Consider the following 27,993-nt stretch of genomic DNA (forward strand, 5'->3'; position numbering starts at 1 on the left):
TACATATTATTTTCAATTTTATGTGAAATTTTAAATAGAATCATTTATGTATGTGTGTGAAGTGCAACACGATGGATTGAGTAAAATACTCTCATGCGTGAAGTGATATAAAAATAGTAAGGTCTACTAATAAATCAGGGGAAATCCATATAACCACTAATTTATGTGTGACCATCTAAGTACAGTGCAAAAGGGAAGACAAGTCGAATCCTGCAGTGTGGCCCTTACCTTCATTTTCACTGGCAGAAAACTTCATCCAGGTGTGAGATGGGGTATTGGTGTTCTTCGGGTTGAGTGGTGTAGCTGAATCCGTCTATCCGGTTTCTGGACTGGAGGGCATACACAACACCGATTACACATGCTTGGATCGACATTACAACGGATGCACAGGCAGTGCTGGTGCTCACACGGTGCCTGCATCACTGCGACATGTGCAAACATCCTGTCACTGTCGCCACTTTATTATATATAGTAAAAAATGTTTAGATATATGGGGATCACGAGATAAATTATTCAGCGCTCGGACAAGCACAATAAGCTTGGCTATGTTTGAAAATGGGTTCATATTAGTTCATGTTAGTTCTGCATGAATGAAATAGACTTTCTATTGCTGTAGATTTATGCTTAACAACTGATAATACTACATCCGATCGCTATATCCACCTGCAAAATCTTGACCATGTGCATGATATGGTAATTGGATCTCTGTGAAAACTCTAAAGTACACAGATGGTCTTCAATTCTTCTATACTACAATACTACTTGGAATATTAACTAAATTTTTCACTAACGAAATACAAATGTATTATTTCTTCCACATGCATCAAAAATACAGAATTTTCACTTATCTTCATAACCAAAATGGCTACCACCGATTATGCTCTAAAACAACGTAGACTACATTCGTTCATTAGCAGAGAGCGAGTCCTTTCTCTTACCGAGGAACAGGAAAAACATCTTATGTTTTATAACATTTGAAAATCAAAAATACGTTACGGTAGATGCAGGCTCTACGCTGGGCTACCGCTTCGCCTTTTCTTTAAAAAGAAAGAAAACATAAAATCGAGAAACACAAAAGGTATATCACATGCGGCCCGAGGTCCACAGTATGACGCTCACTGGTCTAATGCGTACAAGGAGTAAACCGGAAACAGACAAAATTAATGAGAGGTAACAGAAATCGACGATGATTAAGTAAATGCAGTTAAGGATTTATTCCACATAGTAAGCAAAATTACCATTTATGGATAAGGCAAGGACGACATTAAAAGCAGACTGGCAAAGACAAAGAGGACATCACTCAACAGAGGAAAGTCCACTAGGCCTGACGGGATACCAATTCGATTCTACACAGAGTACGCGAAAGAACTTGCCCCCTTTCCAACAATCGAGTACCGCAAGTCTCTAGAGGAACGGAAGGTTCCAAATGACTGGAAAATAGCACAGGTAGTCCCAGTCTTCAAGAAGGGGCGTCGAGCAGATGCGAAAAACCATAGACCTATATCTGTGACGTCGATCTGTTGTAGAAATTTAGAACATGTTTTTTGTTCCGCGTATCAAGTCATTTCTGGAAACCCAGAATCTACTCTGTAGGAATCAACATGGATTCCGGAAACAGCGATGTGTGAGACCCAACTCGCTTTATTTGCTCATGAGACCCAGAAAATATTAGATACAGGCTCCCAGGTAGATGCTATTTTCCTTGACTTCCGGAAGGCGTTCGATACAGTTCCTCACTGTCACCTGATAAACAAAGTAAGAGCCTACGGAATATCAGACCAGCTGTGTGGCTAGATTGAAGAGATTTTAGCAAACAGAACACAGCATGTTGTTCTCAACGGAGAGACGTCTACAGACGTTAAAGTAACCTCTGGCGTGCCATAGGGGAGTGTTATGGGACCATTGTTTTCACAATATATATAAATGAACTGGTAAATAGTGTCGGGCGTTCCATGCGGCTTTTCGCAGATGATGCTGCAGTATACAGAGAAGTTGCAGCATTAGAAAATTGTAGCAAAATGCAGGAAGATCTGCAGCGTATAGGCACTTGGTGTAGGGAGTGGCAACTGACCCTTAACATAGTCAAATGTAATGTATTGCGAATACATAGAAAGAAGGATCCTTTATTGTATGATTATATGATAGCGGAACAGACACTGGTAGCAGTTACTTCTGTAAAAAATCTGGGAGTATGCGTGCGGAACGATTTGAAGTGGAATGATCATATAAAATTAATTGTTGGTAAGGTGAGTACCAGGTTGAGATTCATTGGGAGAGTCCTTAGAAAATGTAGTTCATCAACAAAGGAGGTAGCTTACAAAACACTCGTTCGACCAATACTTGGGTATTGCTCATCAGTGTGGGATCCGTACCAGATCGGGTTGACGGAGGAGATAGAGAAGATCCAAAGAAGAGCGTCGCGTTTCGTCACAGGGTTATTTGGTAAGCGTGATAGCGTTACGGAGATGTTTAGCAAACTCAAGTGGCAGACTCTGCAAGACAGGCGCTCTGCATCGCGGTGTAGCTTGCTGTCCAGGTTGAGAGAGGGTGCGTTTCTGCATGAGGTATCGAATATATTACTTCCCCCTACTTATACCTACCGAGGAGATCACGAATGTAAAATTAGAGAGATTCGAGCGCGCACCGAGGCTTTCCGACAATCGATCTTCTCGCGAACCATACGCGACTGGAACAGAAAAGGGGGGTAATGACAATGGCACGTAAAGTGCCCTCCGCCACACACCGTTGGGTGGCTTGCGGAGTATAAATGTAGATGTAGATGTAGATGTAATCTACTGGTATCAGTCATTGGCCTTTTCAGGAAGAATTTTCTCAAAATGTACATTTGGAGCACAGTATTGTATGGAAGTGAATCATGGATAGTGAGAAAACGGGAATATGGAAGAATCGAAGAGTTTGAGATGTGGTGGAACAGAAAAATGTTGAAAATTCGATGGACTGATAAGATATGGAATGAGGAGTTTCTGCGTAGAATCGGCGAAGAAAGGAATATATGGAAAATAGTGACAATAAGAAGGGACGATTGAAAGAACGTGTAATAAGACGTCAGGAAAATACCTCCATTGTACTAGAGGGAGCTGTAGAGGGTAAAAGCTGTAGAGGAAGACAGTGATTGGAATATATCCAACAAATAATTGAGGTAGGGGAAGTACTACTCTGTACTGCAAAGATTGGCGCGGGAGTGGAATTTGTGGGGGGTCACATCAAACTAGTCACACTCCATGAACCGTGCTTTTAATTTTTCAACAGGATTACAAACAACCATGACTAGTGCGAGGTTTAAGAATAATGTCCCAGGTGGAAACCAATCCACCTCTCTACTGACGGCAACCAAGAACTCGGATTCTGGAGAATCAGACACACACGATCACAGAGAGTCCGAGTTCTCTGGCAAATTTGCACACAGAACTTCTACAGTTCTTAACACCTGAAACATAAAAACACTCATCAAACCAGTAAAACTGCACAACCTAAAATTAGAGCTCGATAAAAAAAAGAAAAAAAAGATAAAGATACTTGCCATGCAGGAAACGCCCATAACAGACGAAGAAGGCATGGCCTTCGTGGTACTCAAGAACATAGTTGACTCGGAGACGTAACCCCCTTACAACAAGTTAATGACAATGTTCCTACAGTACGCTAATACCACCATGATCAACGCTCACGCCACCACGAATGGAGATAACGAAAACAGAGAAATTCTGGGCAACATTAGAGAAAATGACAGGGAAGATCCCCTAAGAATACATTAAAAAATTTTATACAAGATTTCACAGCACAAACAGGCGCAGAAGAGTCACCACAGAACGTTAGAACGCTAGAACCAGAAGAACAACCTGAAGATTATTGTCCTTCAAGAAATCCCTGCGAGACCAGAAAACATGGAGATCGTCTACAGAACAGATGAGAGAATTCCAATTAGAGTTTGTAGTGATTTACTACCCAGTCCACAATGAGATGTATTGCATTCAAGCTCGCAGACGTGCGAGTGTTCATCTGGACCAACACCTAACTCGAATCAAGATGAAATTTACGCCTAAGAAATTTCTTCAGAAAAGAACACACGTAGAGAAGGATCAATGAACCCAACACAAAGCAAGAATGGGATAGACAACAAGAAGTCACATGAGAAGAATTCTATGGAAAGATCATACAAAAAGCGAAGTAGCTGATACCACGCAATAGAACACCAAAGACCCATGAAGGGGCTCACAATGGGAAACTGCGCAAGAAAGGCACAATCAAGCCTCCCAGGAATACAACAGTAAAAAATCCCCGGAAAGCCGGCATCGTTTTAATGAGTTTAGAAAAAAGTATGCACAACTCATTAGACACTCCTAGAGAAACTACATGAAGGGGCATGTAGACGCTTTAGCAAGGGAGATCCGCGGGTACCACACCTAAGAACTTATGCTGCAGAAAACGAGACGGAAAATTCGCATTATGTAAGCGAGAGAACTGTCAAGAGGACATCCGATGAAGATGAAATCATGCAGAACTACTAAAGAACCAAGCACCAAAGTCTTTACAGGAACTTACACTAATAATCACAACCGACTGGCAACTAGTAAACCTTACTGACGACTGGAAATGTGCACTTATCCATCCGCTGCACAAGAAGGGAGATAGGACGAATGTGAATAACTACAGAGAAACCTCCCTGCTGCAAGTATGCATAGAACATATTTTCAACTGAAAATAAGTCTAAAATACCAGAGTATCAGGAGTTCTCCAATAATATGCTCTTCCATAAATTTCAAGAAAGCATAAGATTCTTTTTACTAACAATCCTTGCTCAAACACTTTAGAAGAATAGGGTCTCGACCCAAAATTACTACGACTAATCAAACAGACAATGACTGGCACAACATCGAAAGTTAAATTCGTGGGAGAAATCGCTTATCCCTTCATTATCAAAACTGGAGTGCGCAAAGGTGACTAATTATCTTCACTATTTCACAAATAGATCCATTGGACACTGAAGACAGAAACATATACGGAGACAAAGTACACAAGTGAAAAGTTAGATCAGAGACTGGAGTACCAAAGAAGCCAGGGACAAAGTGGACTGAAGATGGAAGGAGACTCCACGGAGAAAAAATGATGGAATCGAGGAAGATCAGAAAGAATTCCTAAATGAGGCAGAGCACTTTGCGTGATCCTACAGGGTCTAGGTGGTAATCTTACCTTCGAAATTTTTAATTTTGTTAACATGAATTTAGTATCATTGCTGTAACTTTACATGGAATCAAAGTAGAAATGACTGTACCACCGCAGTGCATATTTCATCTGTATTATTATTTCATCCCTCCTCCCCAAAAGTGAGTGGGGTTGTTTGAGCTCTCAGCGGGAGTTTCAACCCACTCTTCAGCCAGGGGACCAGTAAAACGAAGAACAGTTATGAGAGTACATTGAAAACACGATGTAAAACACTAATCTGAAAAAGAAATAATCCACTCTTGCTAAAACGTGAAAAATGTGCACTGGGGACGGCCGTCTCTTGTTGAAGAGGAGAAGGTTGGTCATTGAGGAGGGTAGGAACGAGAGTGTATACGATGGCGGACTGATGTGTAGCGTCAACAGTCTATGAGTTGTTGGAAGACGAGGGAAGGTGCTGTGGTGAGAATTGTTAAAAACAACGTTTGAAATGGTAAAGTTGAGTATGGAACGAAGGGGTGAAGAGAGAAAGGGGTAGGGAGCAAGTAGCGAGGAGCCATGATGGATGGGGTGGATTTATAGTTGGTAGGATGGGTAAATTTCAGGATGGAGTTCGTGATCAATGAGACGGAGACAGACTCCATTTCGCTGGGAGAGAATGTGGACGATGTTCGGGTGACGGTTGGTGGGATCAGTAGGTAGAGACACGGCAGCGTCCTAAGATTGAATATTCTAGACGAAACAGTAGCATTATTAGAGTCAAGTTTGTGGATGGTGTAGTATGGTTTAAGGTGCTGAGTGTGAGTGGTGAGTGGTGGCAATTTGATGAGAGTTCCATGTGGGGAAAGCTAAACGGATGCGGAAAGCGAGGCGGAGTATATTTTGTTGCTTTTGCCATATGCGTATGTCCTTTCAGTTACGTATGTTAACTGGAGCATATCGTTTTAGGGTTTAATAACATGGCGTGTGTGGTTACTATTTCGGAAGTACGATATGTTCATTTCAAGAAGATTATGTTTTAAAGGTTTTATGTTTTAAGGTCGCCTTTTTATGGTTTGAGATACTGTGAAATATTGGTATGGTTGCGAATTTGAAAGAGTATGTAGAATCCCAGGTGGAATAAATAACCTGTTCCCATTCCTTATTAAAAGCTCTGGTACTACTAAAACTCATGTAGCTCACAAAGTGGTTGTTAAGATAGTGACAATCTGTGAAGTGGGGCAGACGAATATCCATTTTCGTTAATGTTTGGACACGATTGCTGCTTGGTACAGCTCTGTGTTGGCCATCATAGAGCAGTACGTTTAAAGCGCGTTATCCATGTGTAATGTTAGCTGTAATCCTTGTATGTAATTCGCACTGAGTTCTTATGATGAAACGACTGTTACACTGGTATATGTCTACATGTGTGTTGTAGTGCGTCGACGAGACGTGACATTCAGACACGTCGGATATTTACTGACTTTGTAAGTAAGGGTATCCTATTACATCTAGCACTTTCATATCCATACGTTTCATTCGTTTCCGTTTTTACCTTGGCACTAGACAAAGGCTCTAGAGCAGAAATCGCGATAGTGAAATAAATGTATTATAAAAACATAGGCACAAATAGCAGCAGTGAGTTCATTCAAGAAGTATAATACGATTGTGGCACCCAACCAAAAAGCAATCAGTACCAATATGTTTTTCAAAACCCTGAGATCAGTACTTTCTATGCTTCAATTCCATCCTGATTTTTATCTATAAAGTTGCCTTAAGGACAAGCAATGTTATTTAAACATACAGTAACCGCAGAAAGTGGAGAAGTGCCAATAGCATGGGGCTTCAAAAAGGAAGGTGTATTGATACCGGCATGTGTGAATTTATTATTTCATCTTTCGAGAAAGCATGAATAGGCTAACCGAAAGAGAATAACACGTTATAGCTGTTTCAAAATTATGAATTACAACCTTTTCTGGCGGCAGTGTTCAAGTGTTTTTGGGCTCAGTTACGCTCCATCTATTAAGGACAAAAGAGGAGATTGATTTGCTCGAGAGATGAGAAAGGATCAACTATATCATCGTGTTTTATGAAATTCCCCTAGCTAAAATAAGGGTAGTACCAATAGTATTATTTAGAGTGTTTAGAGTGGAACGGAAATGAACGTCCAGAATCTTTCAATTTCATAGTTTATCTTCCTCTTTGTCCGTACATATGTATTTGATACAAACATAATTTTTCATTGAATTTCCAGATCACCAGCAAATAATTATTTCACGTAACGAAATTTTCTGCGTCCAATGTGGAAAATACAAAATATTACTTTGCTTGGCTATGTGGGAAGTCAGTTCGTGGAATGCATGTGACTTTGAAGTCGTTGAGGGGCACGCCTGTGGTGGAGATGCCCACCTGGTCCAGCTGCCTCCGCGTTCAGCCGGGCAGCACTCGGAACTGGCGCAGAACGGCGGCCAGCACCGTCTTAATTTCGGGCATCGCGAAGTGAACTCCCCCACACTTGCCGGCTCCGGCGCCAAACGGCAGGTAGGCGTAAGGGCTCCTCGCAGGCCCTCCGTTCTCCAGGAAGTGCGACGGGTCGAACTTTTCGGGTTCCGGGAAGACGTCCGGCTGCCGGTGCAACAAGTGGAGCGCCACCAGTACGCAGGCGCCTCTCGGTGCGACGTAGCGACCGCCGGCCAGGGGCGTGTCTTCAGAGAGGACGACTGAAGCGTTGGGCGCCGGCGGGTACAGCCGCAGCGTCTCCTGCAACGTCAGCGCAGCCCACTGAGCACCATACAGCAAAACCCTAAGACATCGCAAGCCCAGCCGTGTGTTACGTTCCTCGCGTGCTGGCTACGAATTTTTCCAAGGAACATAAGGTAAAGAAAGAGGAAACACTGTTTCTCCTGTTTGACCGTTATTTTGAGAGACGTGCCTCATTACGGTACAGAGATAAGTAATTATATCTTCGCCAATCGACTTTCTTACCCATAATGTGTACCGAAGCCTATAAACAAGAATTATTAGGAAATGTGTGGATCAAGCAGAATTTAATCGCTCATTATAGTGATCTCTCAGTGGAACTTTATTAGTTAGCTACTTTTTTCACAGATAATGTACGTGATAAACCTTCTGATATGGAATGTGAACACACAAAAATATGCTTGCCATTTTTTGGTATTCTTTGTAAAAATGACTATTTCTTTTTAATAATTTGCTATTTGATGTAGGCGTTGTTAAGGAGAAACAGATGTAATTTAAATTCCAAAACACTTCTGTTTTCTATAACATTTTTTCTTTCATAGGTAAACTGTCGACGAATTATGTAGACGCATCTTTTACCCCTTTCTGTGCCATAATGAAATTCATCAAGTAGTTATACACAACATTTGTCCTTGTAGTTCTTTATTCATGAATATGACTAACTGACGAAGAGTTATATAAATGCCACTTTACTCCATTGCGAGCCCAAATTAAATGCATGAACATGTAATGTACATTATTGGTCCTTGTAGTTCGTAATTTATGAATATCTCTGTCACTCTTAAACGCAGATGGATTGTTGATAACAAATGTCACAATTGAATAAATGTGTGTGAGGCCGTTGGTAATATTTGCAGCAGCTTAAAGGGATACCTAGGGCATGTAGATGTGTGAATCCCAAAATAATTCTAATTACTTTCTAATCTCCAATGAATACTTTTTCCCTAAGTTGGTTTTATCCCGTAATGTTGTCATAATACATTAGTGAATGAAAATATGCAAAGTATTTTAACTTACTAACTTCTGTATTACTATAATTTGGCAGTTATTCTTATGGTAATCAAACTTAAATGTATTAATTTATTTTATCCACATTTTGCAGCTTCAACCGTGGCTGTATTCAATACACTGCAACTATGAATTAAAAAAAATCGCCTTCAGTCACAAGTTTTCGTATTTTGTTAAATATACGATGCATTTCGGATCCTGTGAGTTCTTCATCTGGTGTAACTTGTGATAATAAACGATATATTTTTGCTCTTCATTGAGTTAAAATGGGTACTACTGTCATGAAATGCTTTCAAATTAGGTTACGAATTTCGTAATTGAAATGCGGAGAACATGTGCAAAATAGTGAGCCTTTTAAAAACATGACACATTCCTTTCTCCATCCTGTTCATGGGTGGTTCAAATGGCTCTGAGCACTATGCGACTTAACTTCTGAGGTCATCAGTCGCCTAGAACTTAGAAGTAGTTAAGCCTAACTAACCTAAGAACATCACACACATCCATGCCCGAGGCAGGATTCGAACCTGCGACAGTAGCGGTCTCGCGGTTCCAGACGGAAGCGCCTTGAACCCCTCCCTCCAACCCGTCGTCGACAAATGTTATTGACAATTTGCTAGTATTGATAGGGTTAACACTAGCCCATTTGCAGAAAACCAGTGAATAACTTTCACAAAACCATGATTCATTAAATTTTCTGTTGATGTTTCTTTGCTCGTCTTCACAAAAATTGAAACATCCCCTTAAAAAGATTAATGTATTACTGTGCTGGTAAACCCCTTACGTTATTTGACTTTCAAACAGCTGAGCAAAACTGAACGTGCTCAGACATTTCTCTCTTTACTTATTCTGATCATCACTAAACCGACACACAATACCTTAGCGCAACGCAATCTGACTTTCAATAATCCCTACAAAAGAATGGCCCTGACTAACAATAACCTATACCTTTCATGAATCACCTACCTCACAAAAATCTTCGTTACTCGAACTACTTCAATACAGCGAGCGCCAAAACTGCCAGCTAAATAAAGGATTCAAACTCGTCCGCAGCTAGTGGTCGTGCGGTAGCGTTCTCGCTTCCCACGCCCGGGTTCCCTGCTTCGATTCCCGGCGGGGTCAGGGATTTTCTCTGCCTCCTGATGACTGGGTCTTGTGTGATGTCCTTAGGTTAGTTAGGTTTAAGTAGTTCTAAGTTCTAGGGGACTGATGACCGTAGATGTTAAGTCCCATATTCCTCAGAGCCATTTCAACCATTTTTTTGATTCTAACTACTGAAGGCACCAACTACTGATGGGCATAGTTAGCAAATGAGAGATTTTGAGACAGAAAAAACAATGTATTTATTTTAATAGTGTTGAAAAGTCATTATATATATATATATATAACATGTTCGAAAATAACTGTAACTTTATATTAATTTACGCGACAGTAACAACGTACTGCAAACGCGAGCTTGGATCAGTTCAGATTATTTACTCCTTGTAACTGAGGTATATTGGCTCTGAGCACTATGGAACTTAACATCTGAGGTCATCAGTCCCCTAGAACTTAGAACTACTTAAACCTAACTAACGTAAAGACAACACACACATCCATGCCCGAGACAGGATTCGAACCTGCGACCGTAGCGGTCGCGCGGTTCCACACTGAAGCACCTAGAACCGCTTGGTCACACCGGCCGGCAAGGTACATTGTTTCTATCGCCAGTGTTCTTCAGAGGTTGAAACATTTGTAAATGTCAGTCGTGCTACGTGTCATGAGGACACTATTTTATGTCGTTTGAACTACTCACCTGGAACCAGAAAGAGGTGAGTAATTATAGTAACGAATGTTTCACACATTTCCATTACATGCATGTTAACACAGTCGAATTCTCCGGTAACACTTGAATCTGAAAATCAGTTAACACTTGAATCTGAAAATCAGATAAGTATCTCAAACACCATATTAGTTCGCTTGTTGAAACTTAAACGCAAGTCTGTGAGGTACAGAGCCCCCAATCCCCGTTTCCTCTCGCCCATTTACCTCCTTACCTAAATAAGGAAGTTTGTGTTCAGCAACTTCCAATCCACCCTACCACGTTCTTTCCAACATCGCTAACTGCAATTAATTGAATCACCTTTCTCATTATAAAATGTTCACCTCAGACGACAAGGATAATATCATAGATAAAAATCATCAGTCCTCTCTTACTGCTCAATTATCGAAGACCCAGTATTCGTTCATAGTAATCAGAGACCTGTAGGCTTAGCACACTCAGAAAATTTTCAGCCATAACTAGAATTAAAGGAACACCTCTTCTGCTCACTTATACTACAACACTGAAAGATTACAGAGCACACTGAAATACCCGAAAATACACAGTGTGTAAAAGATTTTGAGGCGCCTGCAATCATAGAATAAAAATGAAGCTGTTTTATTAATATCCAGTACATTCTGTCTCCGTATCCTCATTCACGTTGAAGCATAACGTTACCTAACTCAGAGTAACACCCCTGAAACTCTGAGCCCGAACTGAAGACTAGAAACAGTAACTTGAAACTGTTGGTCTATAGTGTATTCCACCAACTAGAATACTTCAGGAGGAACTCGAGGAGATGTTACAAAACGCACACAAATTATTACTAATCTATTAAAACTTGAGCATGATAAATATTATTAGTAATTTATTAAAATATGAGCTTGGTAAAAATTTTGTAACAATTATCGTTCACACAGAGATATGTATTTGATGCTGTCACCAATGCTTACAACATTTAGCACTTCCTTACTGAAGAATGGCAGTTTCATCGATAACTTAATACAAAGATCCGTATGACTGCTGTACTTACACGCAGCCGCATCTATGCTAAGACGATGCTGTCATCGTCAGCGATGATATAAAGTGGTCGCTGTTTGCGTAGAGACTGGCTGATTACGTAAACACAGGGGTGTCACATAGGGACTGAGGTGAGCGGCACTGCGCTCAGGGATCAACAAATTTCAGGGTTGAACCACTCAATGAAACACTTGTGGGCGTGTCTGCGCAGACGTCTCCGGTTTGTTGACGCTTCTGGCATCGATTCTCTTTACTTGTGGTGCTGTAAGGAGGTACGAGCCTTTGCATGGGACATCGTTCTATGGATGAACCACTCGTTCCACCACTCTGCTACCGACCAGCCGACCAGAATATCTCTCCCCTCCCCCCACCCCCCCCCCCCACCCCACGACACTTGTAAATCAAAGACATCGCGTTTACTCCTGCGCTTTACCTTGCCCGGCAAATAATTCATCTCATCGCTTTCTTCCTCTCGGGATACAACTACCAATCTCTTCTTTCCTGTTAATTACTCATTGCCTCTGTAGGCTCCCACTGTGTTCCTCATATGTCACTCACATTTGGGCCATTCACACGACTTTAACACCTACTGCCAGCTCTCGACAAACACTCCCGTACCTTGACGTATTTCCTGATATTTTACTCTTTTGTTTGGTTCTGTCATAAACACCCATAAATTGAGATCCCATTGATCACTCGGCAGCCTTATAGACCAGCGCCGTGCTAGATTCTCTCGTGTGAATTTTCCGATACAGTCGTCGTCGGAAACCACAAATACTTCTTTTCGAAAGGAAAGCGCACTTTTCTGCTCATGAGCCACATGCATTTGATGTTCAAAAATGGTGTCGTAGTTACCGGTAACGTTTAAGCTATATATATATATATATATATATATATATATATATATATATATATATATATATATATATATATATATAGGAATCGACATGGATTCTACAAACAAATGTTGTATAAAACGAGATCGTGATATTCGTTCACGAGATCCAGAAACAGAAAGACTGGCGCCGCGATTGATGCGTGGTCCTTGACTTCCAGAAGACGTTCAATATAGTTCCTCACTGGTAGCTGATGAAGCAAACACGAGCGTACATAATGTGAGACCAGCTGTATGACTGAACTGAAAAATTCCAAGCAAACAGTTGGAAAGTAAAGTACCACTGGAGCCAAATTATGCTCTCTGGCTGTTCCTCAAACTGTGGCAGATGGCGACGGAAGGGCTGTGGGGACAAGAGCGAAGGTGGGATGCATTGTCAGCACTCACACTTTGCTATCCGAATCACAACCCTGTATTTTACAGCCGGAAAAAAATGAAACATCAAGCCAGTATGTACCCAAGAGCCTCAATATTGTTCTCATACTTCAGTCTCTATAAAGTACACGAAAGTTGGATCTCTGACGCATGGACGAATGATCCATCTTTACACCAAAACTTGAATATCACTTACACGTTAAGAACCCAAAACCTGTCTGAATTTCAACCTTTGTACACAGTTACTGCAAGACACAATGAACCCATGAAGTGCCAAAACGCGATTTCCACGTCTCACTCACAAAATCAACGTCACCTATAACCTCCAAGAGGGATACAACTGCAGTTAGCAGTTGAAAGGTTTACTGCAGTATTATGAGCCTCAGGAAAAGTAATGTCTTTGGACAACGTTGCATACAGTATTGAATTTCTGTACTACGCATTAAATATCAATCACTGGCCTGCGGATGAAGAGATCTTTAATGTCGTGTATCACTTTAACTGTGTATTTTCGTAAATTGAATTTGTTGTTGTTGTGGTCTTCAGTCCTGAGACTGGTTTGATGCAGCTCTCCATGCTACTCTATCCTGTGCAAGCTTCTTCATCTCCCAGTACCTACTGCAACCTACATCCTTCTGAATCTGCTTAGTGTACTCATCTCTCGGTCTCCCTCTACGATTTTTTTCCCTCCACAGTGCCCTCCAATGCTAAATTTGTGATCCCTTGATGCCTCAAAACATGTCCTACCAACCGATCCCTTCTTCTAGTCAAGTTGTGCCACAAACTTCTCTTCTCCCCAATCCTATTCAATACCTCCTCATTAGTTACGTGATCTATCCACCTTATCTTCAGTATTCTTCTGTAGCACCACATTTCGAAAGCTTCTATTCTCTTCTTGTCCAAACTAGTTATCGTCCATGTTTCACTTCCATACATGGCTACACTCCAAACAAATATTTTCAGAAATGACTTCCTGACACTTAAATCTATATTCGATGTTAACAAATTTCTCTTCTTCAGAAACGCTTTCCTTGCCATTGCCAGTCTACATTTTATATCCTCTCTACTTCGACCATCATCAGTTATTTTACTTCCTAAATAGCAAAACTCCTTTACTACTTTAAGTGTCTCATTTCCTAATCTAATTCCCTCAGCATCACCCCATTTAATTGGACTACATTCCATTATCCTCGTTTTGCTTTTGTTGATGTTCATCTTATATCCTCCTTTCAAGACACTGTCCATTCCGTTCAACTGCTCTTCCAAGTCCTTTGCCGTCTCTGACAGAATTACAATGTCATCGGCGAACCTCAAAGTTTTTACTTCGTCTCCATGAATTTTAATACCTACTCCAAATTTTTCTTTTGTTTCCTTTACTGCTTGCTCAATATACAGATTGAATAACATCGGGGAGAGGCTACAACCCTGTCTCACTCCTTTCCCAACCACTGCTTCCCTTTCATGCCCCTCGACTCTTATGACTGCCATCTGGTTTCTGTACAAATTGTAAATAGCCTTTCGCTCCCTGTATTTTACCCCTGCCACCTTTAGAATTTGAAAAAGAGTATTCCAGTCAACATTGTCAAAAGCTTTCTCTAAGTCTACAAATGCTAGAAACGTAGGTTTGCCTTTTCTTAATCTTTCTTCTAAGATAAGTCGTAAGGTCAGTATTGCCTCACGTGTTCCAACATTTCGACGGAATCCAAACTGATCCTCCCCGAGGTCCGCATCTACCAGTTTTTCCATTCGTCTGTAAAGAATTCGCGTTAGTATTTTGCAGCTGTGACTTATTAAACTGATAGTTCGGTAATTTTCACATCTGTCAGCACCCGCTTTCTTTGGGATTGGAATTATTATATTCTTCTTGAAGTCTGAGGGTATTTCGCCTGTCTCATAAATCTTGCTCACCAGCTGGTAGAGTTTTGTCATGACTGGCTCTCCCAAGGCAGTCAGTAGTTCTAATGGAATGTTGTCTACTCCGGGGGCCTTGTTTCGACTCAGGTCTTTCAGTGCTAAATTGAATTTATTACTGTGAAAAATCAGCAAATATCGCATGTTAGCTTCGTAATAACTTAGCTGAACCATCAGTATTAAACTCAACAGATGGTTTTCCTTTTGCCACATGCTCAATGTCGGGACCACTTCATTTCAGTATAATACAAACGCGAATGGTTTATAAAAAAAAGGTTTTCCGTTCACCCCGACGTAGAAGCGCTTCCCATTGTATTTACTGTCACGGTGATTTCATGTGACCCCCAGACACACTGAAATTCGTATAAAGTATTTAAAGCAATTTTTAAGCCTTGTTTGTGCATCTTAAACGCCTTGATCTTTTTTACTATGGCAGATTATATTCTTCTTTCAAGGCAATAGTTTTCCGGAAATTCTCCAGTTGTTTTCCGTTGACTTCGACAAACATCCACTTCCAATTTTCTTTTGGTACACATAACATATTAGCTGCAATCACGGGAATAATATCTTAATAGGAAAATGGCTTAAATCCGTTTTACACATTGCTTCTCTTTCTTCAGATCTGAAAATAAGACTTATGTTCCTCTTGCTCTTGCTTCTGTTCGCAATTTTCACATTGATTACGGGTAAAGAATTTAAACTATAGGCAGATAGAAAGTCTTTCCTCAGTTCCTGTTATTTAGAAGATTTATTTGTACGGCAGTCAACTTTCGTGTAATCGTATTGTGCAGGTAGGCAAATTGTAGAACACTGTTAAATTAAACGTATCAGCTGCTCTGTTTGTCACACAACAGTTTACACCACACAGAAGCCACTGGCGCAAAATACAGCTGAGCACGTTGTAAATACCCTATCTTGGGGTATCACTGTGGAAGGAGGTGACTTCTGAGGTACTGAGGAATGATGAGATGTGTTTGAGGTTTGCTAAGGACGCAGATAATGCGATAAGGAATACCCGAGTAAGCAGTTCAGTTCAAGAGGAGTGGACATCTATATATATATAAAAAAAAAAAAAAAAAAAAAAAAAAAAAAAGGAAATCATCAATGTGAGATAGACAAATATAGGTACAACAAAGGAAACTGCGAAGAGACCTTGGGTATCAGTGAAATACTCCAACTGATCGATGAAAGAAGCAAGTGCAAAAATGCTTAGGGAAAGACAGGAATACACCCCACACATAGACCTCTTATGAAGTTCAGGGTAACCGAGGCCAAACGCTGCAAGAAAGTTGCGAAGCGATCAGAAAATAAATGATCTTCAGGAGGTCTGACACAGGACATAGAAAAGTTAAAAAGACATTCGGAGAAGTTAGAAGCAACGGTGGTAATGTCAAGGCCGCAATGGGAATTCCACTGGAAGCCTTGAAATCAAATATACCAGGAGTATACGTAACATTCCATCGGAATTCGTAAAATCAGCAGGGAAAGAGGCAACCGAACGACTGTCCAGGTTGGTGTGTGGGGGAAATGGGATTGGCGACGTACCATCACCCTTTCGGAAAAATATGATACAAACAATTCGGAGTTAACAAGGAGAGATGAGGTGTGACAATTATTGTACAATCAATTTCACAGTTCATACATACAAGATGTTGACAAGAATAGCATACTGATGAATGGAAATGAAACCTGAGGATCTGCTAGACGTCGGTCAGTTTGGCTTTAGGAAAGTTAGAGATACCAGAGAGTCGTTTCTAACTACGTGTTTGGTAATGGACGCAAGAAGCAAGAATAGGACATGCTCAAAAGATTTGTCGAGCTTGCAAAAGCATTCGGCAATACAAAATAGGGCAATATGTTCGAAATTCTTGGAGAAGTTAGAGTAAGCTATAGGGAACGACACATACAGGGCGTACAAGAACCAAGAAGAGCTAGTAAGTTTCTATGATCAAAAACGAAGTGCTGGAATGAAAAAGCGATGCAGCTGTTCACTCTTATTGTTCAATTTATATATCGAAGAAGTAATAAGCAACATGAAAGAAAGTTCCATATGTAGCATTAAAATTCTCCGTGAAAGGATATCAACAATAAGTTAGTTGATGACATTGCTAACTTCAATGAAAGTGAAGAATTACAGAATGTGTTGAATCGAATATCTATACAGAATATGGAATGAGAGCAAACCGGAAAAATACCAAAGTAATGAAGAACAACAAAAATGAGAGAAGCGAGGAACTTAATATTGAAATTGATGATCACGAATTAGACGAACGAGTTCTGCTAACTTGGAAGCAAAGTAACCCATGACGGACAAAATAAGGAGGACATAAAAAGAAGAGTACTACTGCTAAGGAGGACATTCCTGGCCAAGAGAGGTCTATAAGTCTCAAATATAGGCATGCATTTGGAGCGCAGCATTGTGAGGTGATGAGATAAGGAATGAGAAGGTACTCCGCAGAACCGGCGAAGGAAGGAAACACTGACAGAAAGAAGGGACAGGATGACAAAACATGTGCTAAGACATCAGGGAATATCTTCGATGATACTAGAGGGAGCAGTAACAGGCAAAACTTCAGGGGACGACAGAAATTTGAATACATCCAGCTAACAACTGAGGACGTTAGTTTACTGATTACTGAATCATCTTCTTAAGGTGTTCACTACTCGTAGTCCTTACCAGTTAGCTCAAATACGAAATTCCTGTTCTTGCCTACCTTAATAATGCTTTCGATGACCGGGAGCTGCGCTAGCTAGTTCTTCAGGCGATGTGGGTCTCAGGTAGTCTTCTCCGGTACCGAAAACAGTGTCCAATTCCTTTTGCGCTGCATCCTGCCACTCGGGGTGCAGCGATAGAAACACCAGTGCGAAACCAATTGAACAGGCGGTCATTTCTGTACCGTCCATCATAAATGTGCGTACCTGTGAACAGTTTTCGCGTATTGAAATCGTTAACACTGATTCCCTAACAATCTGCAAACACAGGAAACAAGATAACGACGGAATTATCGCGCATCATTTTTTACTTTCATAACCTCTAGGAAACACATCTACTGTAACAGCTAGGTGCCAGCGGGTATTATCGCCCATAAAGAGGAAGTCTGGATCGTTTGCACCACTAAAAAGTGAAACATGTGGAAGCAGTGCCTCATCTCTCCACGTCGGAGTGTTTACAGTATTCCTCCTACCACCAACGAAGATCTGCAGCTCCGTACAGCCATTTAACATGGTGCCTCCCCACACCATGACGCTATCAGCACGAATTCGATCTCTTTCCACAATATTCCCTTGGTTGTATCGGCTACCAGGTGCTCTCCAGAGTAATGTGCGACAAGGATCATTTTCAAAACTGTAGCAGGATTCATCTCTAAATAGCACATTCCTCCGTTCATTCCTGGTCAAATTTTGACGTTGGCGGCCCCACAACACACGATCCTGTCCTTGATGGTGTGAGCAGGATGCACACAACCAGACATCTGGGTTACAGCTCTGCTGTTCCGATCTCCGATACACTGCCGCAACTCCTGAGGCAGCGGCAGGCTCGGCAGCAAATTGCCTCACAGGTGCACTCCGACTTAGTCGGGCAGCCACGGCCAGATATCGCTCCGGCTGTGGGTGATTAATCCAACGACCTGGAGTTGACCTACAAAGAACATCTCCTGTGTCTCGATACCGTCGCCAAAGTCACGAAATGACACACAACTAAGGATACGGAAATGTCGGTTGTGTCTGGCCTGTTGACCTGCAAAACGGCCCAAATGGCGTTTTTGTGGCATTACGTTGTCAACTTCACCAAGAGACTACACCCTTCTCCCTTTTATGGATGAACGAGACTGAGACATGAATGGTCTCCGTCACTGTCTGTCTTTACCTTTCGGTTACGCTGCTATTCACAGCACAGTACGGTTGTAGGTAAATATTTACGATGATGTTGGGTGATTGCTAATCGTTTCTCTTGACAGTTCCTTGTTTTTGATTATGCTTATCTTTTGGGCACTAGTGTACCAAATATGTTTGACTGGAGACATATCGGTTTGGCTGTGAAGACTTATCGAACAAATATTCCTTGAAATTGTCTTGCTCGCCTACAGCTCATTGTAAACTTTTGCAAAGAGTAATATCTTAAACTTTACGTAATTCCTGATCCGTCGATCTCTATTTTGAGATTCTGCAAGTGAAAAACTTTAGGATCGCCAATTTATCGACTGACACGAATACATGTGTCGGCACGGTATGAGACCGTGGAAGTTTCATTGCAGAAAAAAGTGTAAGCGTCGTCAGTGTGGGCACATTAGTTTTTGCATTTATGAGACCACTGCGTAGACCCCATTGTGTTAGGTGCCATGTCGGTGACACAAAACATACACACAGTCTAGGTACAGAAGCTACTCGCAAAGAGAATGTGAAGTAATAAAGGGATAGACAGAGTTACAGGCAGTAATGGAGACTTAATACTATTGATATAACATTTTAACAACTTGGGTACGTATACAACAGTTGTTTTTCACAACCAGTGTCAGTAGAGGATGAGCACTAGCGCCTTTCTGTGGCGAACCTCACAATAACCCTGGGTTCGGTGTGGGGCGGCGGTGGGGTGAGTGGACTGCTGTAGCCTGTTGTGGGGTTCTGTACCACTGCGGGCTAAGGCGGGGACGAAGCCTCTCCGTCGTTTCTAGGTCTTTAGATCAATACATACCTATTTATTTTATACCATAGTTTTACATAATTATGCATGAGCTTAGTTTCATGCATTAATCTATCTTATGGGGCCTACATCCTGCAGTGGTTAGATGATAGCATACTAACTCATGCTTCATTAAACCCGTTAGCGCGAGTAGCGTGGTGCGCAATAATTTCGTGACGCGCGGGGCGTACGGCGACCCGGACGGGCTGTCGCGTAAGGATTTTTTTTTTTTTTTTAATTTGTGGTAAGATCTTATGAGACTAAACTGCTGAGGTCATCGGTCCCTAAGCCTACACACTACTACACAGAAGGCCTGTAAAAAGTAAAAAAAAATGTATTGCCTACTTTTAAGTTTAATATAAGTGGTAAAAGTTTGAACCAAGCGTCTTAGCGTCAGTGGACTGCTTAGTAAATAAAGTGAAAACGGAATAATTTAAAACCAATAAACTATGAAACATTAATACAAGTAAGCTACCTGGGTAACGCAGGTAAATATCAGAACAACAATATTAGACTGCTGAGTCTAAGTATTTATTAATCATTGACACGTATCCTCACGCGACTGCCGCGTGGTTTAGGGCATGCGCGACTTCCCCGTCGCAGGATCGAGTCCTCCCTCGGCCATTTGTGTGAGTGTTGTCCTTAGCGTAAGTTAGTTTAAGTTGCCATGCGCTCTCTTGCAATAGGCTGTCTGAACTAGTAGGGCAAGACTACTTGATTTAGTATTGAATTATAGACCTCAAAAACCTACAAAACACTCTCTGAGAGCATATATTTATCTTTCATAGCAAAGTAACAATCAATCCTTTTCTGTTTTGTTGTTGCCGAAACGGGTGACTTCAGAAGACGAAAATTATCTTTATTGGTCCACCGTATTCATTTAGATCTTTTTGAGCACCACAATCTGATACTACTGACTTGATGTAGCTGTTATATATTACGTAGCTTGTATCACCTTCCGCCCTCCTCCCCCCCCCCCACCCACCCCCCACCCCCAACGAACCACCCACTGACCTTGCCTTTGGTGTGGAGGCTTCCGTACGTCAGTGATACAGATAGCCACACCGTAGGTGCAACCACAACGGAGGGGTATCTGTTGGGAGGCCAGATAAACGTGTTATTCCTCTAGAGGCCCACCAGCCTTTTCAGTAGTTGCACGTGCAACAGTCTGGATGATTGAATGATCTGGCTTTGTAACACTAACCAAAACGGCCTTGCTGTGCTGGTACTGCGAACGGCTGAAAGCAAGGGTAAACTAGAGCCGTAAATTTTCCCGAGAGCATGCAGCTTTAATGTATGGTTAAATGATGATGGCGTCCTCTTGGGTAAAATATACCGGAGGTGAAACAATCCCCCATTCTGATCTCTGGGCGGAGACTACTCAAGAGGACATCGCTACCAGGAGAAAGAATCCTGGCGTTCTACGGATCGGTGCGTAGAATGTCAGATCCCTTAATCGGGCAGGTGGGTTAGAAAATTTAAAAAGGGAAATGGATAGGTTAAAGTTAGATATAGTGGGAATTAGTAATGTTCGGTGGCAGGAGGAACAAGACTTTTTTTCAGGTGAATACAGGGTTATAAATACAAAATCAAATAGGGTAATGCAGAAGTAGGTTTAATAATGAATAAAAAAATTGGGTAAGCAACCACAAACAGCATAGTGAACGCATTATTGTGGCCAAGCTAGACACGAAGCCCATGCCTACTACAGTAGTACAAGTTTATATGTCAACTAGCTCCGCAGATGATGGAGAAATTGAAGAAATGTAGGAGGAGATAAAAGAAATGATACAGATAGTGAAGGGAGACGAAAATTTAGTACTGATGGGTGGCTGGAATTCGATAAGAGGAAGAGAAGGAAACGTAGTAGGTGAATATGGATGGGGGGTAAGGAATGAAACAGGAAGCCGCCTGGTAGAATTTTGCACAGAGCATAACTTCATCATAGCTAACACTTGGTTCAAGAACCATGAAAGAAGGTTGTGTACATGGAAGAAATCTGGAGATACTAAAAGGTATCAGATAGATTATATAATGGTAAGACAGAGATTTAGGAACCAGGTTTTAAATTGTAAGACATTTCCAGGGGCAGATGTGGACTCTGACACCTAACGAGGAGATATTGAATAGATTTGGGGAGAAGAGGAGTTTGTGGCACATCTTGACCAGAAGAAGTGATCGGTTCGTAGGACATATTCTGAGGCATCAAGGGATCACCAATTTAGTATTGGGGGGCAGAGTGGAGGTTAAAAGTCGTAGAGGGACACCAAGAGATGACTACACTATGCAGATTCAGAAGGATGTACGTTGCAGTAGGTACTGGGAGATGAAGAAACTTGCACAGGATAGAGCAGCATGGAGAGCTTCATCAAACCAGTCTCTGGACTAAGGACCGCATTAATAACAAAAAGCAGCAAAACTCAATAACCACACATTAACCTTCAATGAAATTAAAAAATAAAAAAATTAAAAAAATCATTTCATAATTTGGACCACATTTCCACAAAAGGGACGGAGGAGACATCATGGTCAGGCCGCAAGTTGCGACCCCTGTCCACCCTTCCTCTGCCAACCCATGACCTGATACCGCAAAGAAAAAAAAAAGGTGGTAGTATTCTAGCAGCATCTTCTTACACCGAATGTAACAGCAACTCTGCCACACGGGATTAGCCGAGCGTTGTAAGGCGCTGCAGTCATGGACTGTGTGGCTGGTCCCGGCGGAGGTTCGGGTCCTTCCTCTGGCATGGGTGTGTGTGATTGTCCTTAGGATAATTTAGGTTAGGGACTGATGACCTTAGCAGTTAAGTTCCATAAGATTTCACACACATTTGAACACATTTAAACAGCAGCTCCAAATGTAGTGGGAAGAGGTAGAAGGCACCATATTAGGACTTGTCTGAGCTTTCCAAGTGATTTATTGTTTCCAACTACAGTGCCGCATTCCCCACAGTCTGCGTCACCGGGTCCTGCAATGCTGAGGACGTCACCTCAGTGACCCACCAAGCGCTCTGCTAATGTGTCGGCCTTGTACAGCCGAGTTGATATGACGACGTCAGGGTTGCGCCGACAGGCGACTCAGCAGCCTTTGTCCTGAGCTACCTCAGCCCCGCCCGCTGGCAACTGCCTGGTGGCCCGCACCGCGTGGCCTCGCTGGTGTGGCTTGGGTCGCGGCGACAACGAGCACGTGCAATCCAGCAGTGGAATCTGCGGCCCTTGCCCTGGATGTGTCTGGTGCGTTTTGGGAGCCAAGATGACTGCCCACTGTAGCGATCTGTGGAGTGGCCGCTGCTGGCTCGCTACGGACCCCACATCAGCCTCAGAGAGTCGAACCAGCTACCCACCGTGGACTGGAACGCTAACACCCCATCTGCTGCTGTGTGTAGCCAGTGGCGTGACACGCCCTCCCGTCCAGGTGAGCTGCCACACTTCAGTGCTTTATTAGTGCACCGTCACCTATTTACGTGCGGCTGCACGCCTCTTTTTTACTAAACACGCCACTCCATGTCATATAGTCATAACACTTAGGTTGACCAGTGGTCCCCTTCTACCTGTGACTTGCGTCATGCAAACAACTGTTTGTACTTTTACCTGCAGTTCTGCGCCCCTGTGGCCTCTATTTTACTTCGCTAATGCTGGTGAGCATAACTCACTGTAAACAGACTGACTGTAACTTATGCGCTCAAAAATATTGCACCAAAACTGACTTTACTATCCAAAATGGTGGTGTCGCTACATTATTCCCCCATTTGGAAAGACCCAGTCCCGAGTTCAACCTTTAAGTATCTGTTAACTTGCTTGGGTCGACACCTATGATAGGTTTCCTTACTTTTAGAAAACTTAAATGTGGCCTAGTGCGCCTTGAAACACGTGACTTGAACAAAACGTAAAAATTCCTTACTGGACGACCACTGCTCGATCAACCCCTTAAAAAAAATGGCTCTGAGCACTATAGGACTTAACATCTATGGTCATCAGTCCCCTAGATCATAGAACTACTCAAACCTAACTAACCTAAGGACAGCACAAAACACCCAGCCATCACGAGGCAAAGAAAATCGCTGACCCCGCCGGGAATCGAACCCGGGAACCCGGGCGTGGGAAACGAGAGCGCTACCGCATGACCACGAGATGCGGGCTCAACCCCTTAGCTACTCGTCTCACGCCCTCGGTATCCAATCCACTGGGACTTGGACTACCCTTCGTACTGTCTTAGAATTGGCTCTCTGCCCGATAAGAATGAAAACAACATATAACGAAGTTAAGGCTGCAAAGACGCTTGGCACAGAGGTGCTAAAAATTATCATTATTTGCCCTTACCTTTCCTTATAGTGAGAGACATGTTGCACAAGCTGTTCGGCTGATATGCACCCCTTTTTCTTAAAAATGAACTGGTTTACCAATCTCAACAGACCTGGCTCCAGAGTATGATTTAACAAGGTCAGATTCTGACTTTGCCTAAAGTGGCTTCTGGCCAGTACAGCTGTAGTTGCGTAACATTCGATGACGGACTCTTGAAATTGACACTAGCACGTGAAGATTGGTCCTATTATGTTACATGAAGTTCCACTGATCAAAATGCCGCTCCCCTCGAGCTATGTACGTTTTGCTTCTGCAAATACTCCCTCCTCAAAACAACTTGCTACTACTACCACATTCTCGTAGGTGGAGAAGATCCAATGCAACCTGACCCGTTGCAAGCTCAATTCTGGCTTCACGATGTCCCTTGGACAGTGCATTCCTTTCCCCCAAGCTAAAAATAACTGCACCGTGCACGTGTCTGGATTGGTGCTTATCATCCTGGCTGGACATACCGTTACCTTCCCTCTATGGCAGCTTCGTAAATCCTCCCTAGTCATCTCAGCTAGCTGCTGAAATCAACAATACCTCCTTAGTTTTCACTTCCACTTCCACAGACTTGCTCAATGCTCCCCACTTCACTGGATACGGATGGACCATGTAACACTGAGACCTTGCATTCTTCCCCATAACCGGCAATAGGACCAACATATACACTCGTGAGTGGTCGGTTATTACCCTTACTGTTGCAACATGGTACATTTTGCTCGCTGGGCTCCATTATTATATAAAACCCTGACGGAGTTCCTTCTGTGCCTTGCGCAACCCACAAAAAATATTGGTCCGGCGGTAACAAACCGGTGCTTATCTGGCCTTGAAATGCGCGATGCAGCACTTCCTGCATATTCGTTATTACTCCCTGTACATCCTACACAGTCAGCTGCTCCTTGCAGAAGCCTCTTTAACACCACCTTGCTGTCTAGGATTTCCAAACGCCCCTGTAAGGTTCCCAGGTTACGATTTATTACGTCTCCCGCACCTTGGCGTATTCCACTACCTGCCCTACTAATGCCCAGAGCAACCGCGTGTTATTCACGATTTCCCCTTCATGTCCCTATCTGAGTTTATTTTATATTTTATTTATTTACATGTCAAGTTCCGTAGGATCAAATTGAGGAGCAAATCTCCAACGTCATAAACGTGTCAGTACATGAACTTACAACATAAAAGTAATAACAGATAAAAGTAAATGTTCATGAACCTGAAAGAAAATCAGTCCATAAGTTTAAGCAAACGCTATCAGCAATATAATTAGAATCAGCTTAATTTTTCAAGGAACTCCTCGACGGAATAGAAGGAGTGACCTATGAAGAAACTCTTCAGTTTCGATTTGAAAGCGCGTGGATTACTGCTAAGATTTTTGAATTCGAGTGGCAGCTTATTGAAAATGGATGCAGCAGTAAACTGCACAGCTTTTTGCACAAGAATTAAGGAAGTCCGATCCAAATGGAGATTTGATTTCTGCCGAGTATTAACTGAGTGAAAGCTGCTTATTGTTGGAAATAAACTAATATTGGTAACAAGAAAGGACAATAAGCAATCTACGTATTGAGAGGCCAATGTCAAAATACCCAGACTCGTGAACACAGGTCGACATGAGGTTCGTGAACTCACACCAATTATTGCCCGAACCGCCCGTTTATGAGCCAAAAATATCCTTCTAGAATGGGAAGAGTTACCCCAAAACATAACACCATACGACATAAGTGAATGAAAATAAGCAAAGTAGTCTAATTTACGAGTCGAAGTATCACTCACTTTCGATACCGTTCGAATAGTGAAAATGGCAGTATTAAGTCTTTGAACAAGATCCTGAACGTCGGTTTTACACGACAGCTTACTATCTATCTGAACACCTAGGAATTTTAACTGTTCAGTTTCACTAATCATATGCCTGTTCGGTGAGATTAAAACGTCAGGTTTTGTTGAATTGTGTTAGAAACTGTAAAAACTGAGTCTTACTGTGATTTAGTTTATTTTCGACAAGCCATGAACTGAGGTCATGTACTGCACTACTTGAAACCGAGTCAATGTTGCACACAACATGCCTTACTACCAAGCTAGCGTCATCAGCAAACAGAAATATTTTAGAGTTACCCATAATACTAGAGGGAATATCATTTATATAAATAATGAACAGGAGCGGCCCCAACACTGATCCCTGGGGCACCCCCTACTTGACAGTACCCCACTCAGATCCCACATCACAGCCGTTATCAGCATTGTGAATAAAGTAAGAGGTGAACCAATTGTGAGCTACTCCCCTGATTCCGTAATGGTCCAACTTCTGGAGCAATATTGTGAGATCAACACAGTCAAATGCCTTTATTATATCAAAAAATACGCCAAGCGTTCGGAACTTTTTGTGTAGCCCATCCAGTACTCACAGAGAAAAGAGAATATAGCATTTTCAATTGTCAAGTGACCTCTAAAGCCGAACTGTACATTTGATAGCAAATCGTGTGATATAAAGTGATCAATTAACCTAACATACACACCCTTTTCGATAACTTTTGCAAACACTGATGGCATAGAAATAGGTCTAAAATTATCTACATTACCCCTTTCTCCCTTCTTATAAAGCGGCTTTACTACTGAGTACTTTAAACGCTCAGGAAACTGACCATTCCTAAAGGAAAAATTACAAATATGGCTAAATAAAGGGCTACATGTGCAGCACAGTACTTTAATATTCTACTAGACACTCCATCATAACCATGACAGTCTTTAGTCTTCAGTGATTTAATTATTGACTCAATCTCCCTCTTGTCTGTATCACAGAGGAGTATTTCAGACGTCAATATCGGAAAGGCATTTGTTAAGAAATTTATATGACTTCCTGTAGAAACTAAATTTTTATTTAATTCACCAGCAATGCTCAGAAAATGGTTGTTAAATACTGTACATACACCTGATTTATCAGTGACAGAAATATTATTACTGCGAACTGACTTTATATCATCAACCTTGTGCTGCTGACCAGACACTTCCTTCAGAACTGACCATATGGCTTTAATTTTATCCTGTGAATTAGCTATTCTATTTGCATACCACATACTTTTTGCCTTGCTAATAACATTTTTAAGCACCTTAAAATACTGTTTGTAATGGGCTACTGTAGCTTGATTGTGACTACTTCTAACATTTTGATATAATTCCCACTTTGTTCTACATGATATCCTTATCCCACTATTCAGCCAGCTGGGCTGTCAATTACTGCTAGTACCTCGTTTAGAATGTTCTAATGGAAAGCAACTCTCAAAGAGCATGAGGAATGTGTTATGGAAACCTTGTTTTTATCATCATCTATATTATCGGCACTATAAAGATCTTTCCACTCTTGTTCCTTGACAAGTTTTGAAAAACTCTCTATTGCTGTTGGATTAACTTTCCTACATAGTTTGTAATTAAATATATACTAACAGAATGCCCATGTAGTAATGAAGAATGAATAAAAATATTGTCTATGATTGTGCTACTGTTCCCCTGCACCTTAGTTGGAAAAAACACAGTTTGCAACAGATCATATGAATTTAGGAGATCTACCAACATCCTTTTTCTTGCACAATCATGTCTTCTTTTAGTGTTCAACCCTGAGGTTGGTTTGCAGCAGAGCGCCATTCCTCTCTTCTGTCTGCTTTCCTCTTCATTTCCACATATGTGTTACATCCAACGTCATTCATGATCTGTTGCATGTATGATATCCTTGGTCGCCCCCGCCGATTCCTTCCCTCAATAACTCCTTCTGCTATTGTTCCAATGATATTGTTGTGTCGTAGGATGTGCCCTACAAGTTTGTCTCTTCTTGTTTGGATGTGCATCCACAGAGATCTGGTTTCCTGTACTCTTCTAGGCACCTCTTCATTTGTTACTTTGTCTGTCCAGCTGATCTTCATCATCCTTCTATAGCACCACATCTCCAGGGCCTCTAGCCGTCTTCTCTCTGCTCTTCCAACTGTCCAAGTTTCACATCCATATAGGGCCACACTCCAAACGAAACCTTTCATGATGCGTTTCCTTATTTTCAGACTG

At 41.8% G+C, this 27,993-nt stretch overlaps 1 protein-coding gene across 1 annotated transcript in view; it reads right to left on the minus strand.

Moving 5' to 3' along the window:
* Nucleotides 1–7,587: 7,587 nt before the first annotated feature.
* Nucleotides 7,588–27,993, minus strand: part of LOC126355423 (cytochrome P450 4g15-like) — a 38,580-nt gene continuing 18,174 nt past the window's right edge. Inside the window, exon 2 of the mRNA XM_050005726.1 lies at nt 7,588–7,917. Coding sequence (XP_049861683.1) covers nt 7,588–7,917 — 330 coding nt within the window. The remainder of the gene's footprint in view (nt 7,918–27,993) is intronic.

This window comes from Schistocerca gregaria, chromosome 3, assembly GCF_023897955.1.
Source record: "Schistocerca gregaria isolate iqSchGreg1 chromosome 3, iqSchGreg1.2, whole genome shotgun sequence".
In the NCBI taxonomy this organism is placed as follows: Eukaryota; Metazoa; Arthropoda; class Insecta; order Orthoptera; family Acrididae; genus Schistocerca; species Schistocerca gregaria.